This window comes from Dasypus novemcinctus, chromosome 14 (assembly GCF_030445035.2).
Source record: "Dasypus novemcinctus isolate mDasNov1 chromosome 14, mDasNov1.1.hap2, whole genome shotgun sequence".
NCBI lineage: Eukaryota > Metazoa > Chordata > Mammalia > Cingulata > Dasypodidae > Dasypus > Dasypus novemcinctus.
Window position 1 is genome coordinate 57,324,956 of NC_080686.1, and position 27,430 is coordinate 57,352,385.

The 27,430-nt window shown below is 39.4% G+C and overlaps 1 protein-coding gene and 1 pseudogene across 1 annotated transcript in view; one reads left to right on the forward strand and one right to left on the reverse strand.

Annotated features, from left to right (window-relative positions):
* Positions 1-2,453: 2,453 nt before the first annotated feature.
* Positions 2,454-3,145, reverse strand: LOC101439845 (protoheme IX farnesyltransferase, mitochondrial pseudogene; annotated as a pseudogene).
* Positions 3,146-16,240: 13,095 nt separating this feature from the next.
* The window catches only part of INTS8 (integrator complex subunit 8), a 79,913-nt gene continuing 68,723 nt past the window's right edge, over positions 16,241-27,430 (forward strand). The window contains exons 1-7 of the mRNA XM_004474699.4: positions 16,241-16,733; positions 17,653-17,827; positions 19,474-19,614; positions 20,292-20,363; positions 21,793-21,844; positions 22,690-22,872; positions 27,010-27,117. Of these exons, the coding sequence (XP_004474756.2) occupies positions 16,604-16,733; positions 17,653-17,827; positions 19,474-19,614; positions 20,292-20,363; positions 21,793-21,844; positions 22,690-22,872; positions 27,010-27,117 (861 nt within the window). The 5' untranslated portion in view covers positions 16,241-16,603. The remainder of the gene's footprint in view (positions 16,734-17,652; positions 17,828-19,473; positions 19,615-20,291; positions 20,364-21,792; positions 21,845-22,689; positions 22,873-27,009; positions 27,118-27,430) is intronic.

Genomic DNA, 27,430 nt, shown 5'->3' on the forward strand with positions numbered 1-27,430 from the left:
CTGTCATTTGAACCACATCCACTTCCCCCCATTGTCTTTTTTTTTTTAACAGTTATTATATTTATTTATCCCCCGCCCTTGCTGCTTGCTTGCTGTCTGCTCTCTCTGTCCATTCGCTACGCATTCTTCTGTGTCTGCTTGTCTCCCTTTGTTGCATCATCTTGCTGCACCAGTTCTCTGTGGGCACAGGCTGTCAGTCAGCTCTCCGTGGGTGCAGGCCAGCTTGCCTTCGCAAGGAGGCCCTGGAAAGCAAACCCAGGGCCTCCCATATGGTAGATAGGAGCCCAATCAGTTGAGCCACATCCAATTCCCCCACATTGTCATTTTGATGGACATTTCCTTAATAGCTATTGGATTGAAGATCTTTCCATGTTCTTTTTGATCATTTGTGTGTCTTCTTTGGAGAAACATCTATTCCGATTCATTGTGCTCCCTCCCTCCCCCTCTTTTTTTTCATTAGGAGGGTATTTTATTTGTAAAAGTGTCATCTTAATCTGTCCATTAAACATCAACCACTGACCTACACCTGCTCCCCCCAGCTGCAGCTGTGATAAGGATTGTGTTGAATCTGTAGATCAATTTGGAGAGTATTGTCATCTTAACTCATAATTTCCAAGGGTTTTCTGCGCACAAGATTGTGTCATCTGCAACTAGAAATAGTTGTACTGCCTCCTTTCCAATCTGGAGCCTTTGATTGCTTTTTCTTTTCTGATTGTCCTGACTAGAACCTCAGTACAATGTTGAGTAGAAGTGGCAAGATGCATTTTCTTGTCTTCCTCCTGATCTTAGTAGGAAAGCATTCATTCTTTACCATTAAGTATGATGCTAGCAGAGGGTTTTTATAGATGCCCTTTATCAGGTTGAGGAAGTTCCCTTATATTCCTAATTTGTTGAGTGTTTTTATCTTGAATAGTGTTGGATTTGGTCAAATGCTCTTTCTACATCTGTTGAGATGATTATGTACTACATCAGTTTGATAGTATTTTGTTAAGGATTTCTGCATCTATATTCATAAGAGATTTTTTTTCTTTTATTTTTCATAAGAGCTAATGAGCTATAGTTTTCTTGTGATGTCTTTGATTTTGCTATCAGAATAATACTGGTCTCATAGAATGAGTTCATAAGTGTTTACCCTCTTCTATAATTTGGAAGAGTTTATAAAGAATTGGGATTAATTGATTAATTGTTCTCTAAATGTTTGATAAATTTCACCGGTGAGTGCATCTATTCCTGGCCTTTTCTTTATGGTTTTTTAGTTATTATTATTATTATTAATCAATCTTGTTATATTTCTAGTCATATTTTCTATTTCTTCATGAGTCATGCTTATTTTTTTTCCTTTGTTATTTATTCTTTATTTAAAATCGTTTTTTTACATTTTTTTCCTTTATTTTTATTGGACTTTTTGTTTGTTCCTTTTATCGTTCAAATTCTGTAGCACTTTGAATGCCACTCAGGTCTGGTTTCTAGAGGCAAGTCTAGGAGAAGGAAGGCTAGGCAGGCTGCCTGGGACTCCGAGCTGCCGTAGGGTAGAGGGCTTGGCTGGAACTTCCTGGCCCATCCTCCACCCCAGTGGTTCTACCTGCGTGTGGCCCCTGGACCAGCAGCATCACCATGACCTGAGAACTTGTTAGGAGGGCAAACTCTCGGGTGCCAGCAGGTTCTCCAGGCACCCCTGAAGCCTTGAGCGCCCTGGCAGCCCTCTTGCTACTGCGATGTTGGGATGCTGGTCCTATCTGGCCAAGCCTGCACAGGTCTGTCCTCACTGCGCCCCCAGTGCCAACTTTTGCTGGGCCCAGTAAGTCACCCACTTCTAGGTGTCTTGACATAGATGATTTCTCTTGATATGTCCAGAGGAAAGAACAAGGGGCCTGGAACTAGTTAGAACTAGAACTAGCTCTTTTTGACTGAGAACTTTGAGTGTATCCCTTAACCTCACTGGTCCATCTACCTTGATTTAATTTTGCCATGCAGTCAGTAGTGTTTTGACCATCAAAAGTACTTTCAGGAAGAGATGAAGCAAGCATGGCAAAATCCTGATAACTGCTCATTCTGGGTGATGGGTTTATTGGGGCTTATTGTGTATCTCTACTTTTGTCTCTTTGAACATTTTCATAATAAAAATATTCATAAAAATGCTTTAAAGTTCTTTATTACTATTATATTTATATTCTGGTTTCCTTGTGGTAGCATAACTAAGCATCAAGAACATGTGGTCTGACTCTGTTAACTAGCAATGTAAATTTAGCAAATTATGTAATCTCTCTGGTCCGTAGCTTCTCCAACTGTAAAGCAAGGATGTATTCAGGCTCTTCCAGTGGTAAGACTGAAACCCAAGTCAAGCTGGCTCAGGCAAAAAAGCTCTGAACAGACACCAAAGGGTAGGCAGGGGTTGTATTCCATTCAGCTGTGTGGTCTTGAGCAAATTATTTAACTTCTTGGCCTCATTTTCTTCATCTGATCTGTCAGCGAACCAGAGGTCTGTTCTTTGTCCTATTCGTGTTTGAATAAAATGGCACCTCAAAAAACTGGTTGATGGAATTGCTGGCACAGGAGGCAAAGACTGTTGTGACAAAAGTAAGCAGGAAACAGGTCAAGTCAAAGATCCTGGAGCCAATGCAAATCCAGCTGACGTGGTACTCACAACTAGAGCTGTGAGCTTGATTTTGGATAGTTGAGCCAAAATTCCTGTCACATTGTCCACCTGCAGCTTCCTCTCTTTCCATTGCTTTTCATCTTTTGCTGCTTTTCCCACTTCTATGGGGCCTTCAATTATTGACACAGACTCTAGTTCTAGCAATTCCTTTTCATTTCGTTTTCTGGGCAAAGAAAGGCCAGGGGATGAAAGAGTTCTCATGTCATATATTTCTGTTTTGGCTTGACCTGAAGAGGATTTTTCAAAGAAAGGAGATACCACACGTTCTGGCTTAGGTTTGACTTGATAGTTGAGGCTTCTGTTCAGTTGTGTGACAAACATGTGCCTGAGGAAGTTAAACTGCTGAAATGTTATCCACTGCTTATTGACATTCCTGAAAAGTTGCTTGTGTGGGAATTCCTGCACATCTCTTCTTTCTAGATACCAGATGTGTGCTCCTACCCTACCTGTCAGAAGGCGTGAGGAGACAGTGTGGGGAGATGCGGCCATGATGCACGAGTCTGACCACTACCCGGGATCCCGGTGTCCTCTCTCCTCACCTGCTCCTGGGTGCCACCATCTTCCTTCCCTGCCCCCAGCGGGAGGGGGGAGTCATGCTTGTAATACATCTTCCTAGAATATGTTCCTCTTTATATGTAGCAACATTTTCTTGTTTTAAAATCTATTTTGTTGTTAGTATAGCTATTCCAGCTTTCTTATGCTTGCTGACTTCAGGATATATCTTTTTTCATTCTTTTACTTCAACCTATCTGTATCTTTGAACCTAAAGTGTGTTTCCTGGTTTATCCAGCTTGACAACCTCTGCCTTTTTATTGGATTGCTTAATCATTCACATATTATGTTATTGATATAGTTGGATTTATATATGCTCTTTTATTTTATGTTTTTTCCTTTATTAGAGAAGTTGTGGATTTACAGAACAATCATGCATAAAATAGAGAATTCCCATATAGCACCCCACCATCACCACCTTGCATGTTGTGGAACATTTGTTACAATTGATAGCACATTTTTATAATTGTACTATTACACATTTTTAAATAATCGTACTATTAAAGTCCATGGTTTAGCTTGGAGTTAACTGTGTAGTATATGTATTTCCAAGGATTTTTTAGAAATTTTTATTGTTACCATATATACAACCTAACATTTCCCCTATTAATCTTAGTCAGATATGTATTTCAGTGCTACTAATTGTGTTCACAGTGTTGTGCTACTATCACCCATCCATTACCAAAACATTTCCATCATTCCAAATAGGAACACTGTACATTTTAAGCTTTAACTTCCCATTCACTGTCCCCACCTCATCCCCTGGTAACCCATATTCTAGATTCTGACTATCAGTTTGTTTATTCTGCCATCTTGTTTTTTCTTTTTTTCTGAGTCTCATGTCTTTTTTTTTTTCTTCCTCTATTTCTCCGATGCAACTTTCTTTTGTATTAAGTGAATATTTTCTAGTGTAACATTTTAATTACTCTAATGATTTTTTTTAATCGTTTTGAGTTACATTATTTGTGATTGCTCTAGTAATCACTATACATCTTATCAGGATCTACTTCTGATATACTAATGATATACTAACTAAATAAATTTTAACTACTTAAATAAGTGATTAAGTTTCATACTAACTCAATTCCAGGGAGATATAGAAATGTTACTTCTATTTGGCTCTATTTCTTCTCCATTTTGTGCTATTATTGCTTTATATATTTTTCCTATATATGTTACAAACCCAAAAACACATTGTTATAATTATTACTTTATGTAGTTTTATGGCTTTTAAAGAAGCTGAGAGGAGAAAGGAGAGCAAGTATGAAGAGACTTTGTTAAATTAGCTTTATTTACCTTATTTTTTGTTTTCTTCCTTTGTTCCTTTGGATTCAGGTTACCACCTGGTATTTCTTTACTCCATTATAATTTTGCTTCCACTCACCTCCTTTCTGCTGTTATCGTCAACTATATTTATATTTTAGGCAGAATAATACAATTATATGCATACTGTTTTATTTTTAAGCAGTTTTATTGAGATATATTTACATACCATACAATCTCATCCAACATATATAGTCAATGGCTTTTAAATTCTTTTAAATTAGAAAAGTTTGTTCTGTTTTTTTTTTGGGGGGGGGGTTTAAAAAAAAATTTCCGATCCATCGTGGACTGATACACAGTCCTCCTGCTGATGATGAGTTGGCAGCTCCTTCCACACAACAAAGTCACCATGCAGGTCCATGAACACTGTGCACTGTCTGCTCAGCTAGATGAGGCCACTGATGATGGGCTTGGATATCACAGCTATGTCAAATTGCTATATACATTTCTGGATGCATACTTCAATTCTAGTACTTACTAGTAAGTTTGTGAACTGACACTAGTTTGTGAACCACACTAAGTATCTCTGTTATGGAGTTCTCTGATTTTGTTATATGTGATCTGAGAGCAGATTATTTAAAGCAATCATAATTATTTGGTGTTCTCATTCTGAGATTGTCTGGTTAAGACTTTGGAAACTAGGCATTTGCCATAGTATTGAATGAAGTCAACTGCTTACTAAAAGCTGTGTATCTGGTTCAGTCTCTTTTGATTTTTCCATAGCATGGGGAAATAGAGGAGTAAATGAGGCCTGAAGTGTACTGGTGGATATGTTAATGTGACAGTATTTTTCGAGCTACTTAGAATGTCAGGAAGTTCCAGGGTCAGGTTTTAAAAGCAAATCTTGAATTTTTGCTCTGTGTGCGGAGGGATTTTTATGCTTTAAAGTCTTTAGTGTAAATGTATTGTACTTAGAAATAAAAAAGGAAAGAGAGAGGCTAAGATGAAATTTCCCATGACTTCTTATTCTCCAGATGCCCAGCTGGCAAAATGGAAGTGACAGACCATCAGACTGGTCAGAATGACAGTGCCCCTTCCCTCTGTAAACTCTGGAACTGCAGAAACAGAGCCACCTGTTTGGCCCAGTCCTAAACCAGCTTTGTCTGCCACTGTAGAAAAGAGTTTGAAGGAAGATGGTGTGAGGTTAGCCAGGTGAAGGCAGAAAGATGGCAGGGGCTCAGCTCTGGTTCCATGGTGGCAGTCAGTACATGTCTGTTAATTTTCTTATGTAGGAAAGGTCTGCATTCAGTTGTCCATTCAACCAGGAACTGAATATGGGTAATACAAAGACAGATGTTTGAGACATAGTCACTCTAAGAGCTTTAAGTTCATTATAGGTTGTAAAACCTAGGAATAGCAGTGACTCATAGTACCTTATGAGCAGCTTAATAAGGGTGAGATATAGGAGAGCTTAATGGACCTAGTTTACAAGGAAGAATTTATATGCAAGTGAAACATTTATATGCAAGTGAAATGTGTGTGCCATATGTTCAATAAAACTATTTATTTAGCAGTTATTTATTGAGTGCTTGCTGTGTGCCAGGGACTGTACTGGGCACTAACAATATTGTGGTAAACAACACGACCACTGACTTGCCCTCTCAGAGCTTAATGTCTAGCAGGCAGGTTAGACTGTTATATAAGTAATTATAACAAGATGAGATGACTGCTGTGATAGGGAAGTGCACAGTACTATGACAGCATCTAACTGGGAACCTATCTAGTCAAGGAGACATGGAAAGTCACAGAGAAAGTTAAATATAAGCATAAGGAAGTAATGCTTAATAGCTGGAGGACTTGTTTATTACCCGTAGAGACATCTGTTTTTGGAAGTGCTTAAGAAGGTGTGATTCAGTGAGGGCGTTTCAAGAAGCTTGTACAAGGAATAGATTACTTCCAACCACCTTCAATACTTATATGGAAAGAGATAATCCCTTCCATTCTGTACTAGTAGAAATGGACACTACCCCAAAAGGCCACTAGATGGCACAGCTACCCAGTAGGATAGTTTTACCCCCTCCAAAATATTTATTGTACACCCTTTAAAATTATCTATTTATTATTGAATAAATTGTATTTGCTCTTTTAAAAAAAATAATGATGTGGCATCTTTATAATTTTATTTATTTATTTTTTTAAGATTTATTTTTTATTTACTCCCCCCCCCCCCCCCCCCCCCCCCCGGTTGTCTGCTATCTGTATCCATTTGCTGTGTGTGTGTTCTTCTGTTATCACTTCCATCCTTATCAGCGGCACCGGGGATATGTGTTTCCTTTTGTTGCATCATCTTGGGTCAGCTCTCCCTGTGTGCGGCACCATTCTTGGGCAGGCTGCACTTTCTTTGCGCTGGGCGGCTCTCCTTTCGGGACGCACTCCTTGCACATGGAGCTCCCCTACGTGGGGACACCCCTGCGTGGCAGGGCACTCCTTTCATACATCAGCACTGTGCATGGGCCAGCTCCACATGGGTCAAGGAGGCCCAGGGTTTGAACCGCAGACCTCCCATGTGGTAGGCGGACGCCCTATCCATTGGGCCAGGTTCGCTTCCCTATATTTGCTTTTAAAAGAAATCTCAAAGAAATGAACTGGATTAAAATATGTGTTTTATATGTGTGATTCTCAGATGTTCTTTATTGGGGAAAAAAAACCACTTCATCTTTAGACAACATAATAGTAATAATATTACTATGCATGTTTTTCCCTATAGCTCTTCTAGTTTCTTTTACTGTATAGAGTCAGTGGAAGAGGTCCAGATTTCAGAAGGGAAGATTTAATGAGATACTAGAAGAACTAGAAGGCTGGGAGGAGGTAGAGAAAACATTTTAAACTATAATGAAGAAGGAGGAGGAGAATATTATCAGGTATTGCTGATTATATCAACATAAAACAAAAACTTCTGTTTGAATAATTGGTGAACATATACAGCATATGAACCTTGCCAGGCACCCTGTAAATACATAATCATTATTATGGAGATGTTTGCTAGAATCTCACTTAAGGTATTACTAAATCTGATACTATGTCATTTGCAAATTTTTCCTTGATCCAAAGTCTAGTACTTTTCAGGCTCTGTGACATCTTTCAGGCCACTTCATAATTAACTGCCATTCTGTCTTCCCATCTTATTTTCCCTTCACATTTTCCTCCTCCAAGTTGAGTTGCTGGCACCCAGCATCCAAGCATTTGTGGCAAAGCAAGAGGGAGGGACAGCATGCTAGGTGTGAGGGTTTGCCCTTTACTGAGGGAGTTATTGGGATGTGGGACTTTCCATTTTAAAACTTGAATATTTAAAAACTTGGACACCATAACCGGTGTCCAAGGAAGGAAGATATATGGGATGGGGTTGTGGAGGCAGCAGCCAGAATGGGTAGGGAATTGTTTAGTTTGAACAAATAAGTAAACATATTGAAGATAATGGAAGCCAAGATTCTCCTTGTCTGAGAATGAACTTATAGACATGGAAAGGGGAAAATCTAGAACGGACCTTGAGGTGTTACATTGAAAATGAAACTATTGGTATGAAATCATGAGTGTAACTTTATGTATATGTGTATATATAAACATATTCATATATAGCAGTTTTAAATTATTTATGAATTCCAAAAAGAACTACAGATTATGTTTGTAAACTGGTCTTTTCCTCTGGGCATGATACCCTTTGATTGTATTAAATTCAATGGTTTTACGTTTACTTGATTATGTTAAGGTTAGGGCTTTGATTTGACCATGTCATTAAGATGTGTAGGGTTGTGTCCCCACACCCTTGGTGGACTATATAAATGGACCCTCAATCAAGGAGACAGTAGCAGATATGCTAGAAAAGAGGAAGGAAGCTCCATAGACACAGAAGAGGATCCTGTGGTCCCAGGAAGAGAGATGAGCCATTCACCTGATAGTTTGCTGCTGAAGAAAACAGAGAAGCTGAGCCGTATGCCAGCCTACAGCAGAGATCGGAAGAAGCTGGGCCCACAGAGCCTTAAGAGGAAAGAGGGGGGAGTGGATTTGGCCCAACGGATAGAACATCCGCCTACCACATGGGAGGTCCAAGGTTCAAACCCCAGGCCTCTTTGACCTGTGTGGAGTTGGCCCATGTGCAGTGCTGATGCGCACAAGGAGTGCCACGCAGGGGTGTCCCCTGCGTAGGGGAGCCCCACGTGCAAGGAGTGCGCCCTGTATGGAGAGCCGCCCAGGGCAAAAAAGCGCAGCCTGCCCAGGAGTGGCGCCGCACACACGGAGAGCTGATGCAGCAAAATGACACAACAAAACGAGACACAGATTCCGGGTGCCGCCGACAAGAATATAGGTGGGCACAGAAGAACACACAGTGAGTGGACACAGAGAGCAGACAAGTGGGGGACAGGGAAGGGGAGAGAAATAAATGAAAAAAATCTTAAAAAAAAAAAAAAGCCTTCCCTCAAATAGCTTGTAATAAATTGAGGAATATGGCATTAAAAAAAAAAAAAACGACAAAAGAGGAAGGTTGAACCCTTGCAGATATCATCTTGCCTCAACATGTGGCAACAGACTTTGGGTGCGAAAATATCTCTTATGATCCTTGGGTTGGACTCTTTAGGGCCTTGCAACTGTAAGCTTTCACCCCAAATAAATATCCTTCATAAAAGCCAACAGATTTCTGGTACTTTGCATTAGTACCCCTTTGGCTGACTAAGACAGCATTTTCCATAGTTTTGTCTGCTGAGAGGGCCCAGGAGCAATGACACCTCAATAGAAATGAGCACTGAGTACTTAGATTTTGTTTTCTGTATACTATACCCCATTAAGAGGAATAAGGGACATTCGAAGTAGTGACTAATTCCAAGGCTGGGGAAGGGAAAGTTCAAGATGAGTCTGGAAGATCTTTTTGTGCAAGAAAGTAAGGAAAAGTTCTGAAATGATGAACATATGTTAGAAGGATAGAGGAGAAGCTTGAAGGGGCTCTAACTGGCTATTTAGGACAAGTTGAGCATCAAAATAATAATGATTACAATCCATTGAATAAAACAGAAATACATGAGTCCCTGTTGATGTAAATAAATAAATGAACAAATAAACGAATGGGGGAGGAGGGAAAACTCTTCCTTACAGCAAAATGCAAGCTGATCAATGTAGAAGCAATGATGGAAGTAGATAATCACTATTATCCTGGTGGTAATTGATTCAGGTGAGAGCTGTCAGTGGTTGCTAAGGCTTCAGGGAAGAGGATCAATGAGGACAGGATATTGGCTTTTTTTTTTTTTAAGATTTATTTATTTCTCCCCTCCCCCCACCCACCTATTGTCTGCTCTCTGTATCCATTTGCTGTGTGTTCTTCTTTGTCTGTCTGTATTCTCATTAGGTGGCTCTGGGAACTGATCCTGGGACCTTCCGGAGTGGGAGAGAAGCAATCACTCTCTTGTGCCACCTCAGCTCCCTGTTCTGCTATGTTGTCTTATTTTCTCTCCATGTCTCTTGTTGCGTCATTTTGCTGCGCCAGCTCTCCACATTGGCTGGTACTCTTGCATGGGGCAGCATTCCCGCGTGGGGCGGTAGTCCCATGTGGAACAGCACTCCATGTGGGCCAGCTCACCACGTGGGTCAGCTTGCCTTCACCAGGAGGCCCTGGGTATCAAACCCTGGACCTCCTATATGGTAGATGGGAGCCCAGTTGGTTGAGCCACCTCCATTTCCTGATATTGGCTTAATGTATGAATATCTCTTACAAACTACTAATCAAAGACAGAGGGAAACTAGGAAGACACCAACCTGACTTGGTGGCCAGTAGTGGGACTCATCAGTGCATCTCTTGATGTGATGCACTGAGAAGAGCACAACATGATTTTCTGTGATTTTCTGCCAACAATGTATGGTTTGAGTCTGCATTCATGAGGAAAGAGTGGGCAGACCCAGGTTGAGGGTTATCCTACTTTTTTAAACTGTCAAAGACATGGGAGGTGGGGAAATGCTTGAGATTGAAGGAAACCAAATATAGTGTGTTACTGGATAGTATCCTGAACCAGAAAGGAAAAGAGTCATTGCTTAATTAGTGAATGAGTGGGATGATTGGTGAAATTTGAATGGAGTCTGTGGTCATGTTGTCCCAATGTTGATTTCTTGTTTGGAAGGTTTATATGGTAGCATAGTAGGTGCTGTGCCCTTGTTTGGAGGAGGTATACATTAGAGTATTTAGGAATGATGGGGTGTCATGTCCAAAAGAGCCCCTACGTATCTCAACATTCTTGCCCCAAACCATTCTCTTCCTTTCTCTCCTTGGTCTGGTTGTATTAGAATTTTTGTTATTGTTACCTTTCACCTACCGGGCTTTCTCCTACTGCTGGTCTGTATAACAAATGCCATAAATTCTGCTTTGAACACTTTTCCCACATGTGCCCCTTCCCCAGCAGCTCTTCCTGCTCCCTTCACCTGGTATTTACTCATTGCTCAGATATCTACTAACAATACTTCCACACACATCACTTCATTTTCCTTGGTTTCCCACACTAGTTTGTCACCTTGCTAAATATTCCCACAGTATCCTGTGCTCCCTTTTTGTAAGGGCTTAGTAACTTCGAGATTCTTATTTAAAGACTGGGTCTGTGAACTACATGAGACTGGATTGTGAACTACATGAGGACAAGAAACATGTCTTATATACCACTTATTTACCATGGTGTCCTTGGCATCTAGCACAGTGCCTGGTACAGAATAGGCATTTTAAATATTTGTTGAGTGATGGATTATTCTCATACCAAGTATGTATTATAGATAGGTTCTGAGATGATCTGGTTGAAATAGGGGTTGGTCAGCCCAGAGCCCTGTGTGTATATATAACCCTCCGTACACACCACACACAGAACCTCTAAAGGGTCTCCACGGAACCCCTTAGGCTCTGATAAACAGTTTGGAAATCATGTATTAGACCAACAAAATCATGAGAGTTTTGATAGTGTGTATACCAAATTTAGCCATGTTCTTAATCCTAGTCTGCATCCCTCTGGGCCTGAACCAAGTAGAATAAATAAGATCTCTTGAAGATGTTATTTCACTTAAGGTGTGGCCCAACTTAATGAGTGTGGACCTTAATCTGAATTATTAGAGGCCTGTACAAGCAGAAGAAATGCAGACATAGAGAAGGCCATAGAGAGAAGACCAATGAAAAAGAGAGGACTTCACCATGTGACAGGAAAGCCAAGGAAAAATCCTCAAGGATTGTAGTAAGTCAGGAGTAGAAAACTACTGACCCCGAGTGTATTAGTCAGCCAAAGGGGTCCTGACGTAAAATACCAAAAAAGGGTTTGTTTCTATAAAGGGTATTTATCCGGGGTAGCTGCTTACAGATACCAGGCCATAAAGCATACGTTACTTCCCTCAACAAAGTCTATTTCCACATGTTGGAGCAAGATGGCTGCTGACGTCTGTGAGGAGTCCTCTCTTCTCAGGTTTTGCTTCTTTCTGGGCTCAGGTCCTCTGTTTTCTCCACAATATCTGGCGAACGGCTCTCTCTCTCCCCCTGGGGTTTTAGTCGTGTCTAAGGAGCCATCTCTATTCCTTTGTGTTCTTCTTCTGACTCAGGTCATCTCTTCCCAGGGCTTGCTTAAGGCTTCAGCATCAAATTCGAACATCAAAACTCCAACATCAAAAAACCTTAAGTCTGCTTTGCCATGCCTTTTTTTTTAAAGATTTATTTTTTCTTTCTTTCTTCCCTCTTCCCCCACCCCCCACAGTTGTCTGCTTTCTGTGTCCTTTCGCTGTGTGTTCTTCTGTGTCCCCGTGTATCCTTGTCAACGGCACAGGGAATCTGTGTCTCTTTTTGTTGCATCATTTTTTTTTTTTTAATTTTTTTTCTCTCCCCTTCCCACCCCCGCCCCCCAGTTGTCTGCTCTCCGTGTCTATTCGCTGTGTGTTCTGTGACCACTTCTATCCTTATCAGCAGCACCGGGAGTCTGTGTTTCTTTTTTTGTTGTGTCATCTTGTTGTGTCAGCTCTCCATGTGTGTGGCGCCGTTTTTGGGCAGGCTGCACTTTCTTTCAAGCTGGGCGGCTCTCCTTACGGGGTGCACTCCTTGTGCGTGGGGCTCCCCTACATGGGGGACAACCCAGCATGGCACGGCACTCTTTGTGCACATCAGCACTGTGCATGGGCCAGCTCCACACGGGTCAAGGAGGCCCGGGATTTGAACCTTGGACCTCTCATGTGGTAGGCGGATGCCCTATCCATTGGGTCAAGTCTGCTTCCCATTGTTGCATCATTTTGCTATGTCAGCTCTCCGTGTGTGTGGTTCCACTCCTGGGCAGGCTGTGTTTTTTTTGCATGGGGTGGTCTCCTTGCGGGGCACACTCCTTGTGTGAGGGGCTCCCCTACGCAGGGTACACCACTGCATGGCATGGCACTCCTTATGTGCGACAGCACTACGCATGGGCCAGCTCACCACATGGATCAGGAGGCCCTGAGTTCGAACTCTGGACCAACCATGTGGTAGGCGGATGCTCTATCCATTGAGCCAAATCCGCTTCCCTGCCATGCCTTTTATCTGTGAGTCCCCACCCCTTAAGGGACTCAATGCCCTAATGATGTGACCCAATCAAAGCCCTAATCATAATTTAATCACGCCCAAGTACAGACCAGGTTACAAACATAATCCAATACATATTTTTGGAATTCATAGCCATGCCAAAATGCTACACCAAGAGAACACATTGTCTTACCCACACACCTTGATTTGGACTTTTGGCTCTGAAACTGTGAGACAATAAAATCCCGTTGTTTAAGCCAACCCTTTGTGTAGCATTTCGCATAGCAGCTCTTGAAAACTAAGACAAATGTCTTAATAAAATGCCAACAAGGAGATTAAATAGTTATTTATGATAGATTTGGCATAGTTTATTTACCAGTATGGAGTAGGAAGTGAAGGGGTTAAAAGATGACTCCCATGTTTCTAACTCCAGTGACAGGATCAATGGTAGGACCACCTGTTATCTAGGGAATAGTTAACGTGCGGTTTCAAAATTCATTTTGGAAATGTCAAGTATACATTTGTGAATTGTTGACTTGGAAATGTCAAGGGGACATCAAGTGTTCTGGAGAATAGGTATTCATGAGAGAGAGAGGGGGGAAGATGTGGCTCAAGCAGTTGGGCACCTGCCTCCCACATGGGAAGTCCCAGGTTTCGTTCCAGTGCTTCCTAAAGTAGACAAGTGGACATAATGAGCAGGCAGTGAGCAGACAGATGAGTGAGCCATCTAGGCGGGGGGAGAGAAAAAAAGGAGAGAGAGAGTTCAGGAGTCAGAGGACTGACCCAGGAATCATTTTTACATTGAGAACTAAAAACAGGACCCATGCAACACCAAAAAGAAGCAGTGGGGGAAAGGCAGGACAGAGCCCAAAAAGGGGATTTTGTGCAGTATGAGGAGGACAAGGTAATATGTTGCCTTTGAAGCATTCTATTTACTTTCACTTATGAAGAAGCTACTTCCATTTATTTTTCCTAATATTATTTTCAAAGCCTACCTCTTCATTCTAGAAATGACCATAAGCCATCTTATCCTCTCTCTCCAATGTTGGAAGCAGCTTGATTACAGTGGTAAGATGACCAGAAGCCCAAACTTGGGCACTTACTGGCTGAGACCTGAGGCAAATCACAACTCTGGAAACCTTAGTCTCCTCATTGGTTAAAAGGTATAGGGCTGTGGATGTGGCTCAAATAGTTGGGTGCCTGCCTACCATATGGGAGGGCCGGGTTTGGTTCCAGGTGCCTCCTAAAGAAGATGAGCAAGACCGCAAGCTGACGTGATGAGGAGACATGATGAGGAAACACAATGAGAAACACAACGAACAAGGTTTGGAGGTGGCTCAAGTGATTGGGCACCTCCCTCCCACATAGGAGTTCCTGGGTTGGGGTTCGGTTCCCGTGCCTCCTCAAAAGACAAGCAGACAGAGCGCACAACGAACAGACACAGCGAATGCAAACAACAGGGGAGGTATAAATTTAAAAAAAAATTTTTTTTTGTATGAAGAGCCTTTTTTAAAAATTAGTAACAAGTTAATTTTCTTTTTTAAAAAGATACATAGATCACACAAAATGTTGCATTAAAAAATTTAAGAGGTTCCCATAGATGCCCACTGTTCATCCTGCCTCCTCACTCCTCCCATATCAACAACCTCTTTCATCAGCATGGCACATTCATTGCATTTGATGAATACATTTTGGAACACTGCTATACAGAATGGATTATAGTTTACATTGTAGTTTACTCTCTCTCCCAGTCAATTCAATGGGTTATGGCAGGATGTATAAAGCCTTGCATCTGTCCCTGCAATATCATTCAGAACAACTCCAAATCCCGAAAATGCCCCCATATTGCACCTCTTCCCTCTCCCTGTCCTCAGCAACTTCCGTGGCCACCGTCTCCACATCAGTGATATACTTTCTTTCATTGCTAGAGTCACAATAATTCTATAGTAGAATACTAGTAATTCCACACTAATAAATAAAAAATTTTTTTAATGTTTAATGGGGTACTTGTCAGAGAAAATTAGAATCATGGATATGAAAATGACTTGCAAATCTAAAAACATTATATGGTATTAGCTGACTTTCATCAGTGTTATTAGGTGTCAGGCCCTGTTTTAAAGTTTACCGGTATAATCTCATTTACCTGTTGTAGCAGTTTGATATGATTATGAATCCCAAAAATAGATACTGGGTTATGTTTGTAATCTGGTCTTTACCTGGGCATGATTGAATTATGATTGGGGCTTTGATTGGGTCACATTTTTAGGGTATTGAGTCCCCATCCCTTGGTGAGTGGGGACTCACAGATAAAAGACATGGCAAAGGACACAGTTGAGGGTTTTTGATGTTGGAGTTTTGATGTTGGAGTTTGATGCTGAAGCCTTAAGCTGGAGCCCTGGGAAATAAGCTCACAGAGGAAAGAGAAGCCAGCGCCAGGAAGAGAGGAACCCTGAACCCAGAGAGAAGCAAGACCCTGGAAGGGAGGAACCCAGGAAGCCTGAACCCTCACAGACTGAGCAGCCATCTTGCTCCAACATGTGTAAATAGACTTTGGTGAGCAAAGTTATGCTTTATGGCCTGGTATCTGTAAGCTCCTACCCCCAGTAAATACCCTTTATAAAAACCAACCAATTTCTGGTATTTTGCATCAGCATCCCTTTGGCTGACTATACACCTGTATTATCCCAAACTCTCTTAATTTTTTTTTTATCAACTCTAAGAAAATTATCCTTGGTTTACAGATGTGGAAAGTAAGGGTCAGAGAAGTTAAATAACCTATTCAACGTGTTAGAAATGGTGGACTTTAGAGCTTGCACTCTTAACCAGTTCATGATCTATGAGTATATTTTCTGTAGTTTTAATAGTTTATTATTAAAAAATACAAGCACACTATAGAACAGAGGTAAATGGGGTTCACTGACTACCTCCAGTGGGAATATGGGAGGATTAATTAGGTACCAAATGATTTGATTGTCCTTAGAAGTAGCTGACAGACTGGATCACACTGAAGGCTGTCGTGGTCATTCGGAGCAGCGATGTGGGCGGGCGGGAGGACGCTGGTGCTATGTCAGCAGTGGGAGCATTGCGGAGCCAACTTAGGTGGGAGGAAATCTCGGAAATGAAAATGGGGAAATTGAAAGCCCCCAGGACAAATTTTGCCTCAACTTGTGTTCAGTGTGCCCACCGCCACCTTTTGATGGGGCTGTTTCTTTTTCCCGCAGACATCTCCCAGATAGGAGGAAAGCCCAACTGCGACCCAGCTTCTCCAGGAGCCGTCTCCCAAGGCAACCTGGAGCAGGCGTGGCCTGGCAGCGGATCCGCCCCTTTCTCTTCAATTCGAACAACGATTGGGTCTGGCGGCGCGGCGGTGGTTGCGAGGAGGCGGACCCAGAAGCCCAAGCTCTGGCAGGGCCATACCGCCATTTTGGGTTGAGTGGGTTGTTGAGTCTTTCCGCGTGCGGTTCTTCGAGTATTTCTAGTGACCTCCTACCGGGCATTTCCTCAAATCACCGGCCTCGGGCCCGCGTCCGAGTGTCAGGTTGGAGCCGGGAAGTGTCCCTGGGGGTAGCGGCGGCGGGGGCAGGATGAGCGCGGAGGCGGCAGACCGGGAGGCGGCCACTTCCAGCCGGCCCTGCACCCCGCCCCAGACCTGCTGGTTCGAGTTCCTACTGGAGGAGACGCTATTGGAGAAACATTTGCGCAAGCCCTGTCCGGGTAAGCGCGCCGCTTGCAACCCCGGGCGAGCGGGGCACGGCCCCCAGCGCTGCCTGCCCGGCCTCTCTCGACCCCATTCTTTCTCGGGTACCCAGCCGCGAGGCGCGGACCGGAGCCGCGCGCTGGCGGGTCCTCCTCGCTGTGCGTTAAACCTCCCAGGTCCGGGGCCCTGCGGCGCAGGGTCCAGAAGAGCGCAAAACAAAGGCCCTTCCGCTCCCTCCACCCCCGCGACGGCCTGGTCCTTTGGGGGTAAACCCCTGCGAGGTGTGTCTTGTAGTTGCCTGGATCTGGGAGGCTGGTCGGAGCGAACGTTCCTCTTTACAGAACTCCGGGCTGTTACACGTTTGGGGAGATGGGAAGAAATCAGCTGTTCTAGTGCTGGTCCTCCCGCTAAGTAGTTTTATCCTAGGCTCTTGTTAAACTATTTTGTTACTCAGTAAGAGGATTTTTACTAATTCTAAAGTCTATTCTTAAGTATGTGTGAACTAAGCGAGAAAAATCTAAGAGAGCAGGAAGTGCTATACAGTTAAAATTATTTTATGATCATCATTATTATGCCAGTTAAATCGGCGTTATTGGGTAGTGAGTAGAACTCCAGGCATTTCTGGACAGAAGTACTGACATGAATAATTGCCGTTTGCCAAAATGTTCAAATCCAATCATGGTTTATTCAGTCCGGCCTCAACTGATGGAGACCGCCGTGTGAGACGTTACTTGTACCAACTTCTGCACTTATGTTATCCCTCCTTAAACGCTACCTCATCTTCCCCTTCCATCCTTGAACACACACTTTATAAATCCTCCTGGTCATCACAACTCCACATCTGTTTGAATTCTTTTTGTGGCCAAAAACCACAGTGTCACTGCATCTTCATAATCACAACTTAGTTTTAAGAGTTTATTTTCTTTTAAATCCTAGATCCTGCACCAGTTCAACTTATAATTCAGTTTTTGGAACAGGCTTCCAAACCCTCAGTTAATGAACAAAATCAAGTTCAACCTCCACCTGATAACAAGAGAAATCGTATTTTGAAACTACTCGCTCTTAAAGTTGCTGCCCATTTGAAGTGGGACTTAGACATATTAGAAAAAAGGTATGAGATTTAAATGAAATGTCATTTGAAATACTATTTATATATTTTGTTTTTTTTCCATATATGCTTTTATTATATCAACCCTTGAAATGAAAATTATTTTTCTGTGTAATCTTAATAAAATACGCAAGTATTTTTCAGAAGGTGTAAGAAAATATTTGAATGTTAAATGGACTTAGATAGTTCCAAAGCACAACATGATTAAAAGAAGTGATGTTAATTTTACTGGTATATAGTGTTGATCAAATTTTAAATTGTGTCCTGTGTTCTTTTAAAGCATAAACTTGATGTCAGTAGTGAGTTTGATTTATTTTTGATATGGTAACTAGAGAAAATTCTCACCTATACTTTTAAAATGTTTCAGTTTACTTTTGTGTACCTAAAGAAAATGCATAAAAAATTAATGATGAGTATTGCATAATATTATGGGTGATTTGCTTTTGAATAATTCAGTTAATTTTACTGATAACAAATATCCCAAACTATTAAACTCTTATTAGAATCAGTGTTTTTGTTTACAAAGAAATACTTTCAAGGTTATGGTTAGGAAATGATTTGTTTTCATTCCTTTCCCTTACCTTTATAAAGGAATACCTACTTATTATAGAAATTTGGAAAAACAGAAAATAGGAAACAATAAAGGATGGGTGAAAAGTATTTTTAGCATTTTTGTGTATTTTATTGGTATTTTTCTCCCTATAACTTTAGACAAAGTTATGATCATACCCTATATACTGTTTTGATGTCTGTTTTTTCACTTAATAGATTATGATGAAAATCTCACCATTTTATTTTTTGTAGATTTTTTTCTATTGTATGGATAATTAAGTATTCTTCCATTAATATTTGATTTGTTTCCACTTTTCAGTGTTGTAAATCCCAGGGACTTAATACTTTTACCCATAAATTTTTTGCTGGTCAGGTGATAAAAACATTTTAAGGCACATGTTGCTGGATTGCATTTCAGAAAAAATGTGCTAGTTTATACTCTCACTAATAGTATTTAACCCCTTCTTTTTTTTTTAACCACAGATTCTCCAGCATTAAATCTTAGAACGAAAAAGAAAAAAAAATTCTTTAGTCTATAATCCATAGGCAGAACCTACAGACTAAGAGATTTAAGAAACATATCAACAGCAGTGTGTACCAAAAGTATGGTGTATTTGAGACAATTGGAAAATTGAACAACGACTGGGTATTCAAGGATAATCAAGTATTCATTTTTCAGATGTGAAACTAATACAGTGTTTGTTAAGGTTTAATTTTTTGGAGACATACTCTGGAAGAAATGATTTAATATTACGACTTCATTTCAAAATAATACAGGAAGGGGAAAGTGGGTAAAAGTAAATATAAAACCATATTGGCCATCAGTTGATAATTGTTGAAGCTGAATGATGGGGGTTCATTTCATTATTCTGTCTACTTTTGTATCTATTTAATTTTTTTCTGAATAAAACATTTCAAAAATCTTTTCAAATTTGATAGGTAAATGTATTTTCATTTAAGTCATTGAGACTTGGATGAATAAAATGGCCCTAAAGATTTATAGTTTCCTGTGAAGATATTGAGTTGTATATAATGTGCTTTTTGTGCAGCTAATATGTAGACACACATTGCTTCTTCCTTTTTTTCCCCTTCTTAAGTTTGTCTGTTCCAGTATTGAATATGCTACTGAATGAACTGCTCTGCATTAGTAAAGTTCCCCCTGGTACAAAACATGTAGACATGGATCTGACCACTTTACCTCCAACCACTGCTATGGCTATACTTCTCTACAATAGATGGTAAATTTTTACATAAATCAAAATGTGTTGGGCAATATCAACCTATTGCATTCTGTTTTTAAGGGGTATGCTTAAAGGGCCCTTTCTGCTCCAGAAATCTCTCAGAGGATCTTGGGGACTGTGAGTCTGATGTTAGAAAAAATTCTTGTGACTGTGTAGATGAACAGCATTTTAAAAAAATATATATTTTTATTAGAGATGTGTAAACTTAGAAAACAATCATGGACATGTGTGGAATTTCCATACAACACCCCTCCATCAACATACTACATTGTTACGGAACATTTGTTACAGATTACAAAATAATATCATAAAGACTATTACCACTAACTATGGTCTATAGCGTACATTTGGTATATTTTTTACCCTCCTATTATTAACACAGTACATCTTTGGCATTAATATAAGAATATTACAGTATTGCTGTTAACTATAGTCCATAGGTTACATTTATTGTATTTTTCCCATGCTATTCTCCATCTCCATCTATAGATGTATTTCTCCACAATAGATGGATATCATTTTAATACAAAGGTAGATGATTTATAAAGTGTTTATTATATGTTAAATACAACTAAAGATAATTTATAATACAAGTATCCTAAGGAGTAAATGAAAAGATAATTGAAGTGATACTAATAATGTATTAAATTTGCTTTCTTCTGTCTTTTTCTCAGGGCAATAAGGACAATTGTCCAAAGTAGTTTTCCTGTCAAACAGGCGAAACCTGGACCCCCTCAGTTAAGTGTGTAAGTTAGATATCTTTACTTGGCATTTTTTTCATCAGAATATTTAAGATTTTTGCATACTAATCCCTGGTACCGAAGAAGTAGAGCAGAAATTGGAGGGCAGAAGGCCTGATGAAAGGTTTCTTTGGAAGAGTTAGAGGAGTCAGAGAATCAGGTAGTACTCTAGGTATCTAGAATAGAGGGCTCAGAAGAGGAAAGGGAGCACTTTCTGAATTTTGCCCTTCTTTTTGATAAGTGCATGTGGACCTGCTTCAGAGTACTAAGATATTTTTTCATTAAACCAAATTGAGTTGAAGAAAATATTTGTTCGGTAAATGGGGAAGTTATTTTAATATATGTAAATATTAGTTTAGATTTTAGTTAATTACAGTACTTGACAAGAAAATGAAGGGCTTCTTGGGAAATTCTACAGAAATCAAGAATCAGAATTTAGAAATTTTTCAGAAAATCTTGGATAAACTGTAGGTTTCCTTTATTTTAAAACATTTTTAAAAAATTGTATCAGTAGTTTTTTTGTTTTGTTTTGTTTTTCACAGTTCTATGTTTTAAAAATTTTTATTCTGGTAACATATATGCTACTTAAAATTGCCTCTTTTATCTACTTTAAATATTCAATTCAGTGGTGGTAATTATATTCACAGTGTTTTGCTTCTGTCACCACCATCCATTACATATCTATAGTTTCAAGCCTAGTTCTTAAATTCCATGTAGTAGCTTACCCAGATTGTGGAGCTAGAGAGCATAGGTTCTAACTTAATATAAATGAACTATTGGGAAGCAGATTTGGCTCAACTGATAGAGCATCCACTTACCATATGGGAGGCCCAGGGTTCAAACTCAAGGTCTCCTTACCCGTGTTGTGAGCTGGTCCACACGCAGTGCTGATGCATGCAAGGAGAGCTGTACCACGTGGGGGTGTCTGCCACGTAGGGGAGCCCCATGCATAAGGAGTACACCCCTCAAGGAGAACCACCCAGTGTGAAAAAAGTGCAGTCTGCCTTGGAGTGACACCACAAACACACACAGAGAGTTGACGCAGCAAGATGACGCAACAAAAAGATACAGATTCCCGGTGCCACTGACAAAAATGCAAGCAGACACAGAAGTACACACAGCGAATGAACACAGAGCAGACAATGGGGGGAAGGGAGAGAATTAAAATAGAATAAATCTTTTTTAAAAAAAAGAGCTAATATTGTCAGCTCATAACTATTAAGTTGAAGTTTATTTATGCAAAGCATAAATAATAGTAAATAAAAGAGCATCATAATAATTGGGGGTTTTATCTATTTTTTTCAAGCATAAAAAGAAATAGCATTAAATATACTTTTACCTAAGTTGAATCTCACTTTTAAGAATGCTACTCTGAAGTACTCAGTTTTTAGTCTCGCAAGTAACATGATATTCTTTTCAATCATTTCTCTTTTAGCATGAATCAGATGCAGCAGGAGAAAGAACTAACAGAAAATATTTTGAAAGTGGTGAGTATTGGCATCTGTTATACTTTTTAACATTCTGAAACCCATTTGAGCATGTTTAGACGCTGCTACTCAGATATATGAAAATTGTCCAAGTCTACAAGCAGTGACATTTAGATTTTTACTGTTAGAAGATAGTTGAGCTTTTATTGATAATATGAAAACAAATTGTACAGGTTTTCAACTTTATTAATAATAGAGTGCTTTGCTACCGATTTTATTGTTTGATATGTCACAGTACTTATAGCAGGCTATAGAAAGTGATGTCTTTTTAAAAATTTTCCCAACATTGTACAATAAACATGTATTATATTGTAAAATAATTTAATTGACAAGGTTAATATAAAAGTAGAAATGGAGTTTCTGTAATAAAAAAAAAAACCTCTTTCATTCTTTGACACTTACAATGTGGCAGAGATACTATATCAAGTTTAGGGGTGGCAGAGGCCAGTGGGGAAGGCAGAGGGAAGATAAGAAAGAGTCTATAGTATTTTGAATGTGGAAGCAAAAAGCCTGCATCATTTTATTTTTGTTATCTAGTGCCTAGTAGAATGGTTGGCATATTTAAGCATACAAATGGAACAGTACAAATCTCTAAAGCATTTTCCTTTATTTGCAAACTTTTCTGTAGGAAAAAATACTATATTTTTCTATTTGTATTTTAAAATTTCACAATAGTAACTTATTGTTTTTCATTTAAGATAACTTTATTACAATAAATTTAACTGACCTCTTTTAAAAGCATTTTTAATATTACTAGCTCAGTCTATATAAAGCTATTAAGTATTGTGTAAATAGTTCTTGATTATGCTTTCTTTGTATTTTAATAACTTATCAAATTTTTGTAGCTAAAAGAACAAGCTGCTGATTCTATTTTGGTATTAGAGGCAGCCCTTAAATTAAACAAGGATCTTTATGTCCACACGATGAGAACTCTAGATTTATTGGCCATGGAACCAGGCATGGTAAATGGAGAAACTGAGAGTTCTACTGCTGGATTGAAAATCAAAACTGAGGAAATGCAGTGCCAGGTATTTATTTCAGGATTTAATCAATGCATGGCAATTTTATGAAAAATCTTATATGAGATCATCTTGGTATTTTAATAAAAATTTGTTTCTGTCTTTGTCTCTGATTTTAAGATGCTTTTTAAAATTTTGCATTGTATTTAATTCATAAATTTTGTAAAGTTTCACTTGAAATTTTCTAAAGGAAATGGAAGGAAAATTTCGTTTGACCTCTTCTCTCAGAAGTGGTATCCCACTTGTATTAAAGAGACTGAATTTAAATTCTGAGAAGGCAGTAAATGTACAGCTGATTTGCAGTTCATTTATATAATTAGAAATCTAGTCAGACCTGAATGTACATATATAACTAGACTTGGAAAAATCTAAGGCCCTAGAGAAAATGTCTGGTGTCTCATGGATCTTAAGGGTGTCTACTTTCTGTCATTCTGGGCCCCAGTTCCTTTGACAGCTTTCAGTTGATGTTTTTGTTGGATATTTTTTTAATTATTTATTTTCTCCCCCTCCTTTGCTGTTTTTGCTGCCTGTGTCCATTTGCTGTGTGATATTCTATATCTCTTTCTCTTTTTGTCTTGTCTCGTCATTCTCCTCTAGGGTTCACTGGGATTCGATCCTGGGAGCCTCTGATGTGAAGAGAGGTTCCTTGTCAATCGTGCCACCTCAGTTCCTGGTCTCTGCTGTGCTTTACCTTGACTCTCCCCTTCGTCTCTCTTTTTTTGTCGCATCATCATCATGCTGCGTGACTCACTTGCGCGGGCTCTAGCTTATTACTACATGGGCACTCACTTGGGTGCTCAGCTTGCCACGTGGGCACTCATGGGACCACTTGGCTCACCTCGTGGGCATGCAGCTCACCACGCAGGCACACTTTCTCTTCTTTTTCACCAGGAGGCCCCAGGGATTGAACCCTGGTCCTCTCATGGTAGGGGGAGGCCTTATCACTTGAGCCACATCTGTTTCCCTGTTAGATATTATTTTATATGTTCATGTCTTTTTATCTGGTAGATTGTAAACTCTTTGAGGCCTTTTTTTTTTTTTAAATATCTTTTGCATCTTCTTCACTTTCTATCACAGATTCTTGAGTATAATAGAAATTTTAAAATATTTGATGATTGTCTAAAGAGGGCCACTAGAATAGAGCTTTTTAAACTATATTTTCTCCCTAGTTGTGTGAGTTGCTGTGACTTCTTTAATCAGTTTCCTATTCCTGATATGGACAGAAGTAGCTATGACAAAGTGTTGGGAAGTTGCCTTTTTAGATTTGGTGATTTCAGAGCTGAATGTAATAATTTTTTTTTTTTAACTCATGTGTTAGAGGTTACATTAGGAGTAGGAGTAATGAGGTTTTGACACTTAGCAACCTCTTTAAGTCATGGATGAAACTTGGATATGGAAGAGTTTCTGTACTATTACTATCTCATAATCTTTGAAAGTCTGTTTAAAAATTATTAGTTATACTTCTCACAATGTGGTGGGTGATATAACCTGGAAAAAAAAAAAAAGGCACAACTCCTAAAAAACACCTAGACATGGTACGTAAATTTTATCAAATGTTCCTTAAACTACATAATTGAGTTCATTCATAATTCCTGTTTTCAAATAGCAAATTAGTGGTTATATTCATTTTCTGAAGTGTTAGTATTTAAGGTAGATTCTTTATTTACTAGAATTTATCTAACTGTTGGTTTTAGTGGGGGGGAAAGCTTCATTACTAGGTTTTTGTTTTGTTTTATTTTGTTAACCTCTTTTTTTTTCCATTGTTCTATTTTCTGTTTTTTTTTTAATTTTTTAAATTTTTAAAAATTTCTTTAGTTTTAGTATTCTTGACAATCTCTTAATTACAGAATTTATACTTCTTTTAATGACTAATCAGTTATTATAATAAAACTTGAAAATATGTTTTGATGCCTTTGTATACTTACTTTGCCTGGAAAGGAGAACTATGTTATATATAGTTACTTCTTTAGCCTCCCTTTCCCCCAAAAGGGAGGAGTGCTGTAGAAAATCAGACATACATTTACTAGAGACCAATAGTTCAAAGCATTGTTCTAGAGGCTGAGGGTAATTAATCTTTTTTTTCTTTCTTTCTTTAGTTTTATTTTCTTGAACAGGTGATATATTCACATGGTTTAAAAATCAAATAAAAAAACCAAAACAATATAAAAAGATAAGCACAGATGTCCCATGCCCACCCCTGCCTGTCTTCCCCACAATTTCCACAAAATACCATTTTTCTTATCTACCCTTCTAATATTCTTTATGCAAATACAAACAAATGTGAATAGATACTCTTTTTTTTTTTCCTCCCTCTTTAGAGCCAAGAAGTAGCATACTGTGCACACAATTCCATACCCTACTCTTTAGAGCAAAGCTGGCTCCAGTGAGTTGGTACCAGTATTACTGGGGAGGAAGGCATGGTACCCTACAGTCATTGAGGCAGAGACCCCAGCAAGGGGAGTTGGGACCTGACTCCTTTCGGAGAAAGGGGCGCTCACAAGACAGGCAGGCCCTCAACATGGAGCCTAGATCACCGGGGCACTGAAAGAGGTGCTCCGCTCAGCCCAAACTTCCCACCACTTTCCAGCTTGGTCAAGAGCCAACTCCACTCTCTGTGGAAGAACAAATGATCCTAGGTGAGGTCAGTAGGAAGGGAGGAGAGATGAAAGGAGGGAGGGCTGGGCCTGAGGGTCACCAACAGACCCTCGGGCCCAACACACGGGGACTGTGACTAATTTTGATTTTTAATTTTTCAGGACAGAACGTTATCTATAATGTTACTCTTATCAGTACAGAGTAGTTCCATAATGTGGACACAGACACCTTAGGAGTTAGGAGAAATAGCTATCTGTTGGCTAAGGGTGGGTTGGTGTAAATGGAGATGTGGTTGTGGAATGAAGCTCATTTCTGGGATCTCATGTGGGGAATTGAGAAGACTGATGTGATGAAAATAATGGAGAGTAGAGAAGTTTGGAGATAGAAGTAATGCCAGATGTGAGGTCCTTGCAGATCAAGGTGAGGAGTTTGAACTTTATCCTGTTTTGGGGAATAATGGAAGACCTTTTAAGAAAGTCAGATCAAGAAGACTGATATGTCAGCCATGTGTACAATAAATTGCATATATCCTAATATAGTCTAGAGATTTGGTTCAAGCCTAGGCTCTGCTACTACTTTGATTATATACTTTTATACAGATGCGTCGTTATCCGGGCCTTAGCATTCTAATACATGACTGAGTTGACTCATGACTGAGTTGAATTAAATAATCTGAGTTGTCTTTGAGTTGACATTTGGTGAATCTAGGTACCAATGTAGGAAAGCTTTTTGAAGAATATACAGATTCCACTGTTACAAAAAGACAGTTGCTAAAGTACTGTCATTTTATAGCCATTAATTGAAATTTCTCAATATTTTACTGTAGCCAGTCTTGTAATGGTAGACATTTGCCCTCCCTTCCTTTTTAGGTAGGCTTCCTTATATCTATTACGTTTTCTTCTCTGTTAGAATTCTCTACCTTCTGAGACTTGGTTCCTATAGTAGAAATTGAAAACTAAATACTAGCTTTCTCAAGTCTAATCCTACTTGAGGACCCGCATATCACCTAAGTTTGACAGCAGATACACTTAGTTCAGACTGTGAATCAGGAGCTTACCAAGTTGAGGTGGGGAGGAAAGAGAATCCATTTTGGTGGTAGGTAGCAACAGCAGTGACAGTAAAATCTAGTTTCAGAGGCAGCGCTAGGAAAAGTATCGCTGCTGCTTCCAGTGTCTAATACTGGTGGCAGCAGTGATACAAGCTGTGAAGTCTGGTGTTCAGTTTGGCTCTATCATTATCTTCATTAGACTGGTTTTAATGAGAATCCTGGCTACTTGCCTCCCATGCCCTTTTTGTTTTCTAAGACTTCCCAATAATTGTAGACTACATGAAATCTTGTTAGTAAATTTATTTTCTGTTTAAATCAATCAGTTTTCTGTTACTTGCAACTAAGAACTTTATGTCACTGCTCATTGAAATATTTTTTCCTTACACACACATACATGCCCCCCCCGCCCATGTTTTGCTGGGATAAAGATAATTTTGAGTTCTGTCAGCTCTTTTAAAGGCATGAAAATTTACTAAGCAAAATTGTTATTCATTATCTTTCAGGTGTGTTATGATTTGGGTGCAGTCTACTTCCAACAAGGCTCTACAAATTTAGCTGTCTATGAAAATGCCAGAGAAAAGTTTTTTAGAACCAAAGAATTAATTTCAGAGGTAAATAAAGGCATAACATGCTTGTAATATTCAGTTACTTAAAATTTTTACTTTCTTTAATGACAAAAAAAAAAGCATTTATGAAATTTGGTAAGTTCAAAAAAGTATTAAACACTGGCTTGAAAAACAACAAGTATATTACTACTACCTGGAAATAGCAACCTCTTCTGGTATTTTAGCTCATTTTCTTCTCATTTTTTTTTCTTTCTGTTTGTTTTATATAGTTAAACTCTTAATATGTATACTGTTTTGTATCTTAGGTCTTTGAATAAACATAAAAAATATATCTCATTGTATGGATATACGGTGACTT